Consider the following 15,606-nt stretch of genomic DNA (forward strand, 5'->3'; position numbering starts at 1 on the left):
GTGTGTGTGTGTGTGTGTGTGTATTCTGCCAAGCCCCGAAGCTCCACCAGTTTTCACATACATACACACCTACATCACATGGAACTATGCACACAATTCTGAAAGATAGCCTGTAAGTTAATGTTGTGTTCATATTAACATTGATATTATTGCGTACTTTCTTATTTTCAATATTTATTTTCTTCTGAGAGTTTCATGACATTAAAACTACATGAAATAGAATTGTTAGTGTAGAACTTCAGACTCCAAAGACTCCAGACTGTTAAATTGTCATTAAAAAGTCATTATTTTGACATGCTGAGTCATTATTTAGAGATATGAAGTAAAATATCAACAATATCTCATCAAATCTTACTAAAAATAGATTTGATTTGGTGTAACGTTTACTAAAAACAGAATTGTTTCACATAAACATACATTTCAGAGCAGTGCATTGAGATCAGAAGGTTGTTAAAGATTAAGGAAAAGACCAAAAGGTGTGGAGATGCCGGGGATTGAACCCGGGGCCTCATACATGCAAAGCATGCGCTCTACCACTGAGCTACATCCCCAGTCTGATCACGAGATATTTTTGCACTGACCAAAATGGCCAAGTTATGTAATACATCAACATGTAGGCTATTTATTCTGCGTGTGTGTGTGTGTGTGTGTGTGTGTGTGTGTGTGTGTGTGTGTGTGTGTGTCTGTCTGTGTGTCTGTGTGTGTGTGTGTGTGGGACAGTGAAGTAATTGTTGAATGGGTTAAAAAAGAAATCCTGCTGCATGTCAAGAGACTCGGCTGTTTTTAGCTGTGGTTTGTAATTGTTGTGTTTGGAGCTCATTTTTCTTTTTCATCCGTTGCTCTGTGCTATCTTTAGTCTGCAGGTCATGTTTGGGTTTCAGTTAGGGGACACATCTGATAAAGGGGCTCCTCTTCCGCACTCACTAACTCAGTGAGGAAGAAGACAACATGTCCTACAGCTTTAAACTCAGTGAGACACAAGTGGGCCCCTGAATTAGTTATTTTTCATCACCCAATGCACCTTAATCCTTTGGGGGAAGATTTTAAAATAGCCTCCCCACGTTCTGTTTCATAACATGCTCGAGGGGAGCCTCTGGAGAGCACAGGCTGTCCACACTCATACTCTGTTTATTAGCACACCCCCCTTTGCCAAGGACACCACTTCCAGGGCTCTGTTTGCCTTGTAGGGACAGGACCCACGGGAGGCACGCATGGCCTGAGGGCATCAGGAGGGCTGGAGGAAAAGGAGGCAAGAATGGGTGAGACACTGACAACTTCCTGTCTTCTTCTTCTTCTTCGGTGTGCATGTTGGATTGGAGACACTGAAATGCAGCGGCCTGCAGAGGGGGGTCTCCCAGGAGGAGGGGAGGATTGATAACAGATCTGGAGTTGATGTTGGGGTTTGGATTGGTGACAGGGACCATGTTGAGTCTGTACTGAGTAAGGACTGGTAGGGGGGGGGGATCTCTGGACTGCAGGGTCCTCGTGAGGGCAGGATGTTCAGACATGAAATATGAGTTGCAGAGAGAAATTCTTTATCTGAGGCCACAGACCTGCAGACGTTACAGTAGACAGATCCAAACGGGACCGGTGAGGGTAGAAATAAGATAATACAGTAAAGCAACTTTTATTATGTTGATTGCATTAGTATGATAAGAAAAATAAATGTATGAAAGTACTGTTTATGCAGAAAAATCGCGCCTGTGAGTGATATTTACATATTATTTCACTGCAGCTGGTCGAGATGGAAGTTTGAACAACTTTATAACCCTTTAGGGAATTACATTTATACATCCCTTATTTTCTAAAACACAAGTTGACGTATTCAGATTTCTTGTTTGAGTAAATTTGAGTGATAGTAACTACAGCATATATTAAATGAAAGTATCTCAAAGTTGTACTCATAAACAGATAAACACACTTGGATCAAACATCGAGCCTTCAGCAGTAAAGACCCGTATTTTGCATCAGTCTAATCGACTATTGAACTTTTTTACAGGTTTAGTTTTTTCCATATTCCCCTCTGAGATTTATAAATCTTGATATTTTGCATGTTCAGGTTTGTCGTTGTCTTTTGCAGAAGGCCTAAACATGGATTTTGAAGATCTTGATGTAGTTGCAGATAGAGATCTAGAGACCAGTGTTTTAAAGGAATAGTCTGACATTCAGGGAAATATTGTTATGTGTTGAATAAGTTAGATAAGAAGACTGATCGCCCTCTCACATTCGTGCAACAACTCTGGAGTAAGAGCCGTAACTGCTTTAGCTCATGGACATGGCGAACTCTCTGAAAAGTTTACAAATACGTCCACCGGCTATTCTAACGTCCTGGTTAATCCGCACGCAGACCAAAATGTGGTCGCTAACAGGTCTGGCAGGTCTGACCTCGTATCTTCTGGAGGTTGCTGTCTTATCATCTGCCAGCAGCCAGCAGAGAGAGGCCTGAGAGAAGAGGCACCAAGGCTGCAGAGGAAAGGAGGTCAAAGTGTCATAAAGAGATGAAGTCTCGTCCTTTCTGGGTTCCTCTTTGGAGCCTTCATTTTTCTTTTTAAACATAGACTGTGTATCAGAAGTGAACGGAGTCACAGAGACATCACCCGTCTGTCTGTGGTCTGGTGTTTTGAAGCCTCGAGTTCGGCATTTTGGTCGTCGCCATCTTGACTTTTTCCAGCCAAAAGTTACACGAGAGGGTGGAGCTACAGTAAGTACAACTGAACACAGAGTAAGACTTTCATGGAGTGAAAACACACTGTGAAAGGGTTAAAGTTGTAACACGAAAACACAGACAACAAACAGGACAACGCCGTGGTAGAGACTCATCAATCACAAAGTAGTATTTGACTCTAAATGGAGTATAATGTACTAAATGAACATCATGCTGTATTGAAGAAGACTTGAAACTAGAGATTGAGACCATAAACTCATGTTTACAATGTTTACTGAGGTAATAAATCAAGAGAGAAGTAGAGTCATTTTCTCATAGACTTCTATACAACCAGAGGAGTCGCCCCCTGATGGACATTAGAGAGAATGCAGCTTTAACACATGAAGCTTTGACTTCAATGGCGAGATACATATGTTTGTTCACTGACATGAAGTGAAGCCCAAAGAAGGCCGATGAGTGGACAAACCCTCACTATTTACTTTTCCTTTGCATATTTTCACACTTTCTCTTCTTTATACAGTGTTTCCTTGTTTGTCTTTACTTCAACACAGAAACTTAAGTAAACAGAAAACTGTTAAAGAAGTTTCTAGTGTGAGTACTGACTTCTACAGACACAGCGTCCCCTCGCAAGCTTCTTTATCCCCACTCAAGGAAGGAAACATTTGCCGAATCAACTGAGTCATCACAAACAAGTTACTTTACTGTCTGTTTCAAGTGTCAACACACTCACACGCGACAAGCCAGACTTCTGAGTCATCTCGTCCAATCGACACACCTTCTGTCCTTAACCAAAGACAGAATAGCCGTGTTTACAATGCATGGTTTGATTTGTTTGAAGCCTTCGGCATTGACATGCCTGCAGTCAGCTGCGGCCAAGGACAGGTTAAACAAGAGCTGCATGTCACATTCATGAACATAGAGAGAGAGGGGGGGGGGGGAGAGAGAGGCATCGCTGTGACCTTTCACTTATTTCTCCAAGCAGCTTTGGGAAACTGTGGGAATCCTGTGAAGTCGGGCAACTTCAGTGAAAGCTCAAAGAGAGGGAGACAACGGAAAACCATAACCTCTCCTCCTTATTTGTGAATGACACGTGATCATATGTCTATTAAAGTATAATTACTACAAATATCTCGTATATTGTGCATCACCGATATGTTTGCCAAAAGAACAAGTTCCACCAGGCCTGTGACATCTTCTCACCATAGTTTGAGAACACAAACATTAACACAGATGCACAAACTGTTCTGTGTTTGCCGTGTTACTGGAGGGAGGGGGGGGGTTTGGATATCACCGTCGCTGCAGGTCGATTGTGTGCGAATGTGAGTTGCTTAGCACCTGGTAACCGTATAGCCTGAAACCTTATCGTCCTGCGTTTTAAAGAGCTCGTGCTGTGCTGGACTCTCTCTCGCTATCGTCTCTCACTCGCTGTGATAATAACGTGACAAAGGTCAGAGACAAGCAGCTGGATAAGCTATGACATAACATGCTGTAGAGTGAGTGTGATGTGTGGTCCTGAGACAAAAGGTTTTGGTTCACTGCAGGATGCTAAAGAGTGTTGCACATCCAGAGTCTCGGTTACATGGTTTTCACTCTAAAATGACACAGAAAGCGTAAATTTAAAGAGTAAAACCTCAGCTCAAGTCTCCAAAACTCTAAACACATTTTCTTTGCATCTAATTTGCAAATCAACATGGCTCTTTTTGCCATTTTTCTTTTCATCAGCCAAATGAAATCTGACATGAAGTCACTTGTTTGTCATTTGAAAATGCTGCCATTCAAAGTGCCACACTCATGGACCAATTATCCAGCACACCTGCCACCTGGCCAAACACCTAACTGTTTAATTGTGGACTCATTAATGCATGTAAGCACTACAGAAATACTACAGGTTACAGTGGAAGCCAACATAGAGGCCTGTTTTTAAAAAGGGTGTTTTGGCAGTTTAAACAAATGAATTTTCTGTGTTTTATGTAGTAAATTCTGTTGATATGTTACATTCTGATTTTCAGTGCAAAATGCAACCTTTAAAAATGCATTGATGTATTGATTGATTTTGCAAAGTGGAGAGAAATACATACTGTATACTTTCATCAGTGTGCAGTATCTGGTGTTGTGTTTTGGTCAATATATTCACTTCACTCGAACAATATCGCTGACAATCAATTTTAAAAACAGGGCTCATTTTGTCAAAAGACAAAAATTTACACAACCACACACACAATTTTTTTTGCAAAATAAAACACTTTCATTCAAAAAACATACCATTACTTATAAAAATACAAAACAATTTAGTGACTTACACGGTTCATACACTCTGATGCAGTTTGAACCAGTCACACTGCTGTGCTCAATCTGAAACAATTCTACTTTTCTAATGATAAAGTCCGGGTTTGATTTGTCAGCGATATTGTTAGAGTGAAGTACATGAATATATTGACAAAAACACAACACACACTCAAAAAACGATGCTTTAAACAAGCTTAATAAAATCATGGAAAGTATTTCCACACGATTGAACTTCTTTCGTTAAGCATTAGGCACTTATGTTGGATCAACTTAATTTATTAGGGTTGGTTCAACTTATTCACTCGGGTTGGGTCCATACTTAACTTAATAAGATTGGTCAAACTAATTTTACAGTTTAAAATTAGAGTAGTAAATTAAGTTGGACCAACAGAATTGCTTCATGCTTAAAGAAAGCCGTTTAATCATGTGGAAATACTTCACATGATTTTATTAAGTCCGTTGAAAGCGTTTTTTTTGAGTGCACAAGATCAGCGCTGCACACGGAGGAAAGTACTTATTTCTCTTCTGACTTCCAGTCAGGGTGCTTTCTGCTGCTCCTCTGATAACATTAACAAAACTTGGCACAGAAATGTTGTCTTCTTAAGTTTCCTTGAGCCGTTTTAAACTTTCTTGACCAGGATGCAGATGTTTAATGACCACGTCAGGCTGCTTGATGCTGATTCCGAAGAACCCAAAACTGCTCACTTTCTCCGCACACACACACACTCATTCATATGTGTATGAACACAGGCAAGCTATAGGCTTAAAAACACAGTTAAGTGCACTTGAGGATTACGCATAATACTCTATTACAGACTGCAGACTTTAAAGTGACCACCAGGGGGGTTTCAAAACCTCTCGTGGCTCATTGGTTGCTCAAACGCTGCATTCAGAAAGAGCACCTCTGATTGGCTGATGCAGATTGAGTGGCACATGGAGGTCCCGCCCCAAACCAGGGCGGAGTGAAAAGATGGATGATGAGTGGGGGGGAAGAGCTCTTTTTACAAATGAAAATGTAAAGTAACATCACCAGCATCACAATGAAAGCCTGAAAAGTTTGTGAACTGTTGCTGTTTAATAATTTGAATATTTAAGGTTGACTTGAGCATTACGTTTCTGCACAAGAGGAGAATATGGAAGAGGTCAGAGGTCAATATTCAGCACGCTAAAGTAAAATAATGCATGAACATCTTAAAATAAACAGTGACACAATGTGACACAAAGATAAGTATGCTCTGTCTAATATTATACACAGCAGGTTAGTTGCAAGTAACTCCTTTTCCAGCATCAATTTGACAATTCAGTCACTTTCCTCTCAGCAGATCATCTTTCCCTGTTATATTATCTAGCACAGACTCAGGATCAGTTCACCATCCCCCCGGGCGTGACCTCAAACAGCAGGGGTGGCGAGAGCAGCAGCTGATCGCGGATCAGTCTCTGAGTGAAGTGAAGTCACCGTTTCCATCTGGGCTGCAGGTTCACAGCCCCCCCACCCTGTTACATAGAGGCCCGGCTTGTGGCTCTGTGTAATATTCTGATTGGCCGGTTAATTTGCTGTGGGCGGGGGAGGGGGCGTGGCTACACGTATTGTGATCTCACAATCAGCTGTTTTGTACGTTCTACATTCTGATCCGAGGATGCGAGGATCAGCTGGCAGCAGCAATAAACAGAAGGAAAACAGAAAATCTGCAGCGGGCAATATATATATATATATATAAATATATAGAGAGAGAGGAGGACAGAAAAAAAGCTGCAGATGTTTTGATCTGAAAGAAACAAACGTGTAAAAAACATTTTTTTACACGAAGCCCTTCTTCTGAGAAGAAAGCCTTTTATTTTTGTGGCTATAATGGTGTTTTAACTACCTCACTTAAAGACTATCTAAAGCTATGCTTTAAAGAATTGTTGTCGTTTCTACTGTGTGTGAGATCTCGTTTACAACTTGAATAACACTGCAAAGGCAGGTAAGCCATTCCTTACTCTTCTTTTTTGTGTGTTTTTCGTGCTTCAAGTGTTCTGACCGTGTCAGTGTGTGTGTGATCTGAAGAGGTATCGGTTGTCTCTGCTATCCTCTTTATTTGTTTTAGCCTACAGAGGATCAGCCGTCATGACATTATAGAACAGGTTACAATTCTCATTAAGAGGCTATCTTTGACCGCAGCGTTATAATAGGGAATGACCTATTATTAGGCCACGGATGGATTTGAGAAGACCAGACTGTTTAATCCGGTCGATTCGACGTCCTTTAATATCCCAAAAAATGAAAAATGACACCATCCCGCATACGTGTATCGAGGCTTTTCCAGGACAGCAGCAGCCGTTGTTTGGTAAATTGCACCAAATGCTGATGTGGAGTCGATGGCGGATGTTGATGTGTGTGTGTGTGTGTGTGGGGGGTGGGGGGGGGGGATTTTATTTCATATTTATCATGTAAAATAACAGTTTCATTGGATTGTCAGCTGCATAACCCGTCGATGTGTTTCGTGCACTGAGCCACAAGCTGTCATTGCTGTGACCCTTCAGCTGGAGAGCTTACACGGATAATTCATGTTGAGCTGGATTCTCTCTGCAGAACAACTCTCCGACAGCCCGACCCCGAGCTCGATGTTTTATTCTCGCTTTATTAATTATCTTTCTATATCTTTGAACGTTGTTGCTGTGTGCAGCCTTTATTTATTTAAATTTTTTCCTAACGTCAACGATGACCGTCGACACTCATAAACAGCCATTTAAACAAACTGATTGTTTTGCAAAAACATGCAGATAAAGCGACACGTATAAAGGTCATAATATCGTTTATTTCCGTGTATGTCCTCAGATGTCTTGTTGTTCTCCGGTCGCCTAAAAAAAAAAAAAAAAAAAAGCTGGAGCCTCTCTGGCAGTTTCAGTGACGTGTGCGTGACGTCACGGGCGTCTTGTTTTTATTTGGTGAGTCTCCTCCCATCCGGCTCTGCTCCACCTCCTTGTTAAAAGGACCAGTGTCGAAAGACGGATCCATAATTCAATGGCCCTTTTTTTGTTTTAGGATTTGCAAATGTTCCTGTGAAATGTTATTCATCTTGAATAACCTAACCCTAACCCAGGAGGGTTAATATCCACCTGCTGAGCCAGATGTTAAAAATACATCCTACAAATACAGTTTAATGACCTATTTTATCAATTTGAGCATTTCATTTTTTAGCATTTAGGAGGATCTATTGGCAGAAATTAAATGTCGTATTAATATGTATGTTTTTAATCATCTGAAAACAAGAATTGTTGTGTTTTTGTTAGCTTAGAATGAGCCGCTTATATCTAGGTACAGAGCGAGTTCTCTTCACTGAGTCGGCCATGTTACTACGGTAGCCCAGAGCGGACAAACCAAACACTGGATCTAGATGGCGCCATTCGTGTTTTAGCATCGTCCACCGTAGTTTTCCTTCACGTTTGGCACACGGGAGAAGTTTCAGTTGTAACCTCACCACTAGATGTCGCCAGATCCCACACACTGCACATTTAAAAAGGCATCCTAAAAATACGGGTTTAATGACCTATCTTATCGATTTAATTTAACAACATATGCACAAGATGGTTCGGTAAACATTCACCATTAATTATTACCACAGTGGAGTTACTGTACTACAGCTGCAATCCATTTTAATAAGGACAAAAAGACCACCATTAAAAACATAATAGGCTGACCAAGACAGAAAAGACAAAAGAGGACAGCCAGACTAACATTGTCTTGACTGAAACTGTTCAAAAAAATACTTTTTACCCTCTGCTTTCTCACATGTAAAACATTCAGCCTCAAAGGATATTTATCAGTGTTAATGGGTGGTAGCTGTTAGATAATACTTGTAAACAACCATTGCCATATATTTAGGAGCTGTCTCCTCCAGGATATAAGTCAAATCAGTGGTGGTATCAATGGCTATATTTGCACTAGTCAGACAGTCCTGAAATAGCAACCCAACTGATAAAGCTCTTTTATCAGGGACGTGCTGCATGTACTCAGTGTTGAGTGTGTGTGTTTTGTGGATGTTTGCTGCACCTTATGCAAAGCCGCCCTCAGGCCTTGTCACCGAAATGTTGTTTATCTGGATCTGTCATGGTTCACATGACTGTCTATTGGTTCATGAATGCATTAAAACCTTGTCAGTGTTGAGGACGGACCCAGACACAGTTTGTTGTTGTTTTTTTGGTTTTTCCTTGCAAAGTATCCCAAAAATTTGCGTGCGACTGGAATCGTGTTTTTAACACGTGACCTAGAAAGTGAGTCAAAACGAAGGAGCATTAAAGAAACAATTTGCAGCTTTTGACCCAATTTTCTCCCCTAAATTCATCTCTAATTTTCTCTTATTTTAAACCCATGCAACAGTCTCCTTGACAGTGACTTGTTAAAATTATTGTTCCCTCTTTTTGTTACTGGTGTCCATGGTAATTCTCCAAATAAGGACAGAAAGTGTCCGCTTCCCAACAAAGCACCCATGCATATCACCTTCCACATCTCTGCAGATGAATGTCTCTGTCACACAAACTCCGTTTCACCTTTTAATCTGCGCTCCTTCGTTAATACCAGCCTCCGTCGTGTCGATCCCCCCGTGTAGTTGGATGAAATGGTTGAAAGTCAGCGGCACATATTGGATTTCTATGAGAAATTAAAGACAGGTCAGTCGGCAGGGTCAAACAGAGCGTGCACTGAAATAGGTCATGATCTGGAATTTAAACCTCTGACACTCTGAAACTACAGATGGGCTGTGCAAAAAATATGGGAAGAAACCAATTTAACCTAAAATTCAAGCGATATCTTTGAGTATTGACAGCAGTTTGCTCTCTTCAGTCATTCCAGTAAATAGAACTCTGAACATGTAAGGGTTTGTCTTGTGAGCTGTGGTTGTTCAAACATCTGTTCAACATTACATCACCATTCATATTTAGGTCAGACACTTGTCATCTGCCTCAGTGCCTTCTGTCCTGTCGGTCTTTGCATTTGAACATCGTGCACACTCACTTTGTTTGACTTTGAGAGAGTCCAGGTCTGTGGATCACTTCCTCCTCTTCCTCCTCTTCCTCCTCTGGCCTGTCCATCTGTCCTGAGACTGTGCTGAGTGGTTATCTAAAGTTCTCGGGGGAAGGGGGTGCAGACATTGTCCACCATCTTCTTGCTTGATGATTCATTTAAATAATAATTTTTACATAAAAATTTGATTAAATATTTTGCAGTCAAATCACATAGTTTACAGGATATTCAACCTTTGTTTCTTTATAGTACATTTAATACTTAACTTCTTTCTTTACTGGACTTACACAAAGGCCTTAAAGTAGACCTTGAATATGAGATACGAGTTCACAGTTAATAACAATTCCTCCTTGGCATTGTAGAGGTTGGTACTACAGACCGTATTTTAGGTCATTGTTTTGGTTTTGCAGCCCTCAACTTTGTTCTTTTGGTTCACTCTAATGTCCGTTCTCATCAGCGTCATCGAAACGGGTCTGATTGCAGTTTTTACGTAGAACAGGAACGCCAAGTTTTTGCCCAGCAACTATATTGTCCTCTTCGGTCTAACTAGCTGAACAAAGCTAGTTAGCTTGCTAGCTTAACAAAGCAAAGTTAAAGCAGTTAAAAGAGACAGATATTTCCCCCAGGAGCTGGTGGAGACCAAAATAAAGTTAAAAGGAGACTGAGTATTTGTCAGTAGGTCAGAAACACTAAATGTGTTGCTTTGTCCAAGCTGGTCTTAAGAGTCCCACCTCATCTATGATGCAAGTTACCTAAATAAACAGCTTCTCTATTTAATGGCACATTGTTTTGTGTCAACATGTCATTACAATACAGGTCAGAACGCTTTGAGGTTTGAGCCCAAACAATAGTTACAACTTGAAATAACTCTTACCACACACATTGCTCATTGTGATGATCTAATGTACCCTGACTAAGCAGTGCAGGAAATTAACCCAATAAGGGACTTCTCTTTTTTAAGATGTCTTGTCAAAGAAAATATGTTGACCTTTTCTTCTGATTACCACTAACGCCGCTCCTCCTTCTCCCTCTCCAGGCCTTTGCTCCAAACCAAGTGAAACCTTATATTTGCACTACTGAAGCCTGTCCACTCCTGTTTGTCAAAACCGAGATCCAGCAAAGGGCTTCAAAAAAAAAAAGAGAATAAAAAAATCTGATAAAGAATTACTTAAAACCGCAACAAGCGACTACCAAAACACAAATAAGAAATTCAAAACGGCAGCTACAGCTTTTTCTTTGTGGACGACAAAAAGCACCTGAGTCATCGACACTTTGACAACACAAGCGGTCATGTTCCAGCGTCTGAGCAACCTGCTGTTTGGGGAGGTGGAGGAGGTGGCGGCTGACCTGAAGGGACCCAACCCCTGTGTGACGGAGGCCGACGAGGAGGGATGGATGCTCGTCAACCTGCCTGGTGAGTCTCTTTAGAGCCAAACTTTACCAAACTGGGAAGGAATTGTGTTTTATGTTCAAAGATTGAGGTAGCTGAGAAGTACTTCTGTTCCCCTTTGCATGACTATAATACTGACTAACGCCTGAAGTAATGACGGGGATGATGGGGTGAGGTGACGAATCAGTCGGGGCGTGGGCGCAACCCCACCGGTGCTCTCCCACATGGCTGCCGTACCAAAAAGAAACATAATTGTCTGTGAACATGCATCTCCTCTTCCTCTTTGTTTATGATCTCAATCATGACGAAAGGCAATTATTGAGTATGAAAATGTGCCAAAACATCAAAAGCGACATCAAATTCAGAATCAAGGCAAAACATTATGTCACTGACATAATCGTAACCTTAGAGGGTCAACACAACTAATGATGTGACTCTTTTATGTTCTGTGTTTCCTTACCCCCCTCTTCTTCCCCTCCTTAATTTTTTTTTAAACACCCTTGCATTCCCCCCACACTGGTATGTGTGCGCGTGCGTATGTGATCCCTTAAAAAATTGCCCCCTTTCAACCCGCATGTTTTCTTTTGTTTTTTGTTTTTTAAATCTACCATATTTGCATTCTTATTGTTTTTTGCAACATCCACATCTGTCTTTATTGGCCGTCTCATCCCCGATCCTCCTCGCTGCCATGTGCCCAGAAGATTCTGACTGCATGACGTGGGCGGAGGATGTGATGGGATCCCCACTGATTGCACAATCACTCCCAGACAGTAACCAATCAAATCATCAAGTCACACATGCGAGGACTGAATGCCCGGCCCTGATTTCCCACCCACCTCACAAGCGCCGTAGGATGCACAAAGGTCGGGCAAGCGGTGCAGTAGCACCATCGGACCCCCTGTTTTGTCCGAGCGCTAGCGCGTCACACTCGGGTGCCACCACACCCGTGACCCTGCCAAGACGGGCCAGACTGTCCACGCCCTCCTCCACCCCGTCGGTGTCCCCCGGCTCCGGAAGTGAGTGCGGGGGCCGCGGGGGTAGCAGTAGGGCAGGCCCAGAGAGAGGCTGCATGGATGAGAGCTGGTTTGTCACCCCTCCCCCCTGTTTCACTGCAGAGGGAACCACAGCGGAGGCCAGCCCGATGGAGGACCTGCTCATCGAGCACCCCAGCATGTCTGTGTACGTCTCCCCGAGTAGCTTCTCCATGGTCTCCAACCTGTCTGTGGTGGGAGAGGAGAGCATTGTCAGCCTGGCGAGCAGCATGAGGTGAGATCATGAGCCCTCTTTTATGACGGCTGCACTTGACCGTTACCTGCTTCTTTTTTCCAGCACCAATCACAATAATCACACCTTTTTATTACCTTTACAGCAGAGTGGCAGAACCAGCTGCCGTCCCCGCCACCCGCAGCACTATGCCCACCAGGGTGAGCCGCGGAGCAGCTGCCCAGGCCGGAGCTCTGGCCAAGGTCACCCAAGTGGCCCGGGTCCAGCGCGGCAAAGCCCGCATCGAGCGACGCCATCTGGGCCGCAACCGCATCCAACGCCAAAACCGCACCAGGGAGCAGCAGGTCCCTCGCCACGCGAACCATGCCAGAAACACCTTCCTTCACCAGCCCAGCAAGCGTAACATCTGCCACTGAACTCCCCCGAAAACCATGGGGGACGTCGTTTACTCTGACGGCATTAGTAGAGCATAGTCAACTCCAAGACACATAAGATTAAATGTATTCACCCACGGCAATTTTTGCTTTCATTTCTGCACATTATATCAAAATTACACTCAGATACCAGTAGACCGGTAGCTTTTCTTTTGTTTTGGTCCAATCATAAACTGACCTGGTAGTTTTATGCCCCATTCTGCTGTTGTGAACCAAGCCCTCTGAGTAGACATGTATACTACTTGTTGTCCATTGCAGTATCCAAACAACAACAAAAAAAATATTTATACAGGTTAAAAAATAATGTCTGAAAAACAACAAAAAGTTTAGCATTCTTAGTCGCATATAATTGTTTTCTTTCACTCTTCCCCAAGGCATGCTTTTTATATATTAATTCAATCATTAAGTTTTAAATTTGGAGATTTTAAATTTTAATAACCAACTGTACTTTAAGACGATTCTGGTGGAAACCATGCAGACAAGACAGAGACAAGTTCATCCTTCGTATCTTTGCAGAGAAAACAACTCATGGTGTCTTCGAAGCTTTTTTGGAGTTAGACCTCCAGCCCGCTGTGATTTTCCCTGAAACTAGAGTAGCATTAAAGCATGGTGGAATCAGCAAGCAGACAGGTGGCTATATAGTTAGCTAGCTGGCTACTTCCACCACGCTTTAATGCTACACTGGTTAAAGAAAATCCTCTGGCGATAGCAGTGGCAACAATACGCATAAAAACTGACCATCCAACTACGTTGATTTGAATGGGAATGTCCATTTTACTCCCATTGTGTTCCTATGACAGTTACATTATTTTAAAGTCTCTCCCTCTCCCTGCACGGTTCCACCAGAAGAAAGAAAAGAAAGCTTGTTCCTTTCAGAAAAAGAGAAAGTACACTTCTGGCTTCTAAAGCCAACAAATAGAAAAAGAAACCGCTCACTCAGCATGATGATCATTACACGTGTGGTCTGTAAAACTAAAGTAAAGTGCCCGGCACACATCCGCCATTTTCCATCCACAGTGTGTGTGTGTGCTGTGATCTTACGTTATCCATGTTGAACACCAAAAGTAGAAAAAGTACAACCTTTTTTTTACACACCAGTCACTTTCATTGAAAAGTCACGGAGGATAACTGTTTGGAGAACGGGGAAGAAACGTCTCTTTAAAGTCTGACAAACATCTTCCCCCTTCAACACATTCAAAACCGTCCTCTTGCATAAGATCGTGCAAGTGCAACCCGTTGCTCTCTAACATGTACTCCACTACCGCCCCTCCCTCTAGCACCTCCAACTCTAACAGTTTCCACTTAAAGATCTAGCTTACTGATATGTATTCAACAACAATAGTAAACTATGGTGCTGAAGTGTATACTAATGTTTGTAAATTATTTGAAACATGGATGTAAGTTTGCACTGTCATACATTTTGTGAGTCAAAGTTTTAGCGGTGTGCTGTGTGCTTGTTTTGTTTTTTTTCTTCTTCTTTTTCTTTTGTGATGTTTTGTTTTGATTCAAATTGTGTGTGAGAATGGTGTACTGACACGTTAAAACGCTAGAAACTCGTTTAAAAAAAAAAAAAAAAAAAACATGAATAACGATCATTTATTTCTCTTGTAAATATTACAAAAAAATATTTTATAACTGCTCCGTTAGATGTCAAAGCCTCTCAGGACTTGAGTCCGCAGCGTAATGAGAATCCTCTCTCCGCCTCACCTCTGAGCTCGTTATCAAATCAAGAGGGCATTTAGTGGCCAAAAGTGGTGTCTTTGCCCCCAACTGTGGTTGTATCTCTTTGAGATGCACCATATAAAAACCAGTGCTAGGCTCAGTGTTGATGTGCCATAGAAGAACACTGCCCTCCAGAGGTTTCACTATAGCACAGCTGTATGGATGCTGGAGATGATACAGAACACAACGACATGGTTTTAAACATCTGTTGTGTTCAAAAAGCCTGTCTGTCTGGGGGATTCATGTCACATTGTTTGGAAAATGGAAATATCTTGCCTCATTTAGATCATCTAGATAAGAGAAATACATTCTTTTCCCTTGATTCACGTACCACTAAGTTTTCATTTCTGCCATCAATCATGTACTCTGTTTTATTCAAAATCTGTTAAAGGGACAGTTGACCAAAAATACACATTTTTCCTTTTACCTGTAGTGCTGTTTTTCAATCTGGAGTTGTTGTTTTTGTGTGAAATCATGGCCTTGTTACTCAAGATAATTCACAGACCTTGTTCGGAACAGGTTCATGTTGTGATTTCTGGAAAGAGACATTGCTGTTGATTTTTTTTTTTATGTATTTTATTATTTTTTTGCCACTTTGAGCACCACAAGCAGAGTGACATATAGTCCCATTATTTTGGAGAGGAGGCAGACATCTCTTCCCCCAAAACAATCGAGATTGATATATGTAGCGCTACAGGTCAGAGCAAATTTTTTAGATTTTGGGTTGAACTGTCCCCTTTAATATCTGTTAATTTATTATATAATTATGCATTTTATCTTTTATTCTGTTTAAAGGGGACTATTATGTGTCCTGTTAATTTCTCTGAATTGTGCGGGAGATGGATCTGAGGTGATGAGTCAAACATGCACAGACATACAAACA

General features: G+C 41.8%; 1 protein-coding gene and 1 non-coding gene across 5 annotated transcripts; one reads left to right on the plus strand and one right to left on the minus strand.

Moving 5' to 3' along the window:
- Positions 1–479: 479 nt before the first annotated feature.
- On the minus strand, positions 480–551 carry trnaa-ugc (transfer RNA alanine (anticodon UGC)). The gene has a single exon. It is a non-coding gene; the product is annotated as a tRNA-Ala (tRNA).
- A 592-nt stretch (positions 552–1,143) lies between these two features.
- On the plus strand, positions 1,144–15,547 carry tp53inp2b (tumor protein p53 inducible nuclear protein 2b). 4 transcript variants are annotated; one of them, XM_031845556.1, is made up of 4 exons: positions 1,144–1,259; positions 10,990–11,367; positions 12,042–12,609; positions 12,713–15,547. In XM_031845556.1, the coding sequence occupies exons 2-4, from the start codon at positions 11,244–11,246 to the stop codon at positions 12,981–12,983; spliced, it is 963 nt and encodes a 320-aa protein (XP_031701416.1). In that variant the 5' UTR covers positions 1,144–1,259; positions 10,990–11,243; the 3' UTR covers positions 12,984–15,547. The 4 variants fall into 4 exon arrangements, with proteins under 4 accessions (XP_031701416.1, XP_031701415.1, XP_031701417.1 ...); XM_031845555.1 differs by lacking the exon at positions 1,144–1,259 and adding an exon at positions 6,596–6,915; XM_031845557.1 differs by lacking the exon at positions 1,144–1,259 and adding an exon at positions 6,596–6,915 and having other exon boundaries at positions 12,045–12,609.
- The last annotated feature ends 59 nt before the right edge of the window (positions 15,548–15,606 follow it).

Source organism: Anarrhichthys ocellatus, unplaced genomic scaffold (assembly GCF_004355925.1).
Source record: "Anarrhichthys ocellatus isolate YVR2014 unplaced genomic scaffold, GSC_Weel_1.0 scaffold5, whole genome shotgun sequence".
Taxonomy (NCBI): domain Eukaryota; kingdom Metazoa; phylum Chordata; class Actinopteri; order Perciformes; family Anarhichadidae; genus Anarrhichthys; species Anarrhichthys ocellatus.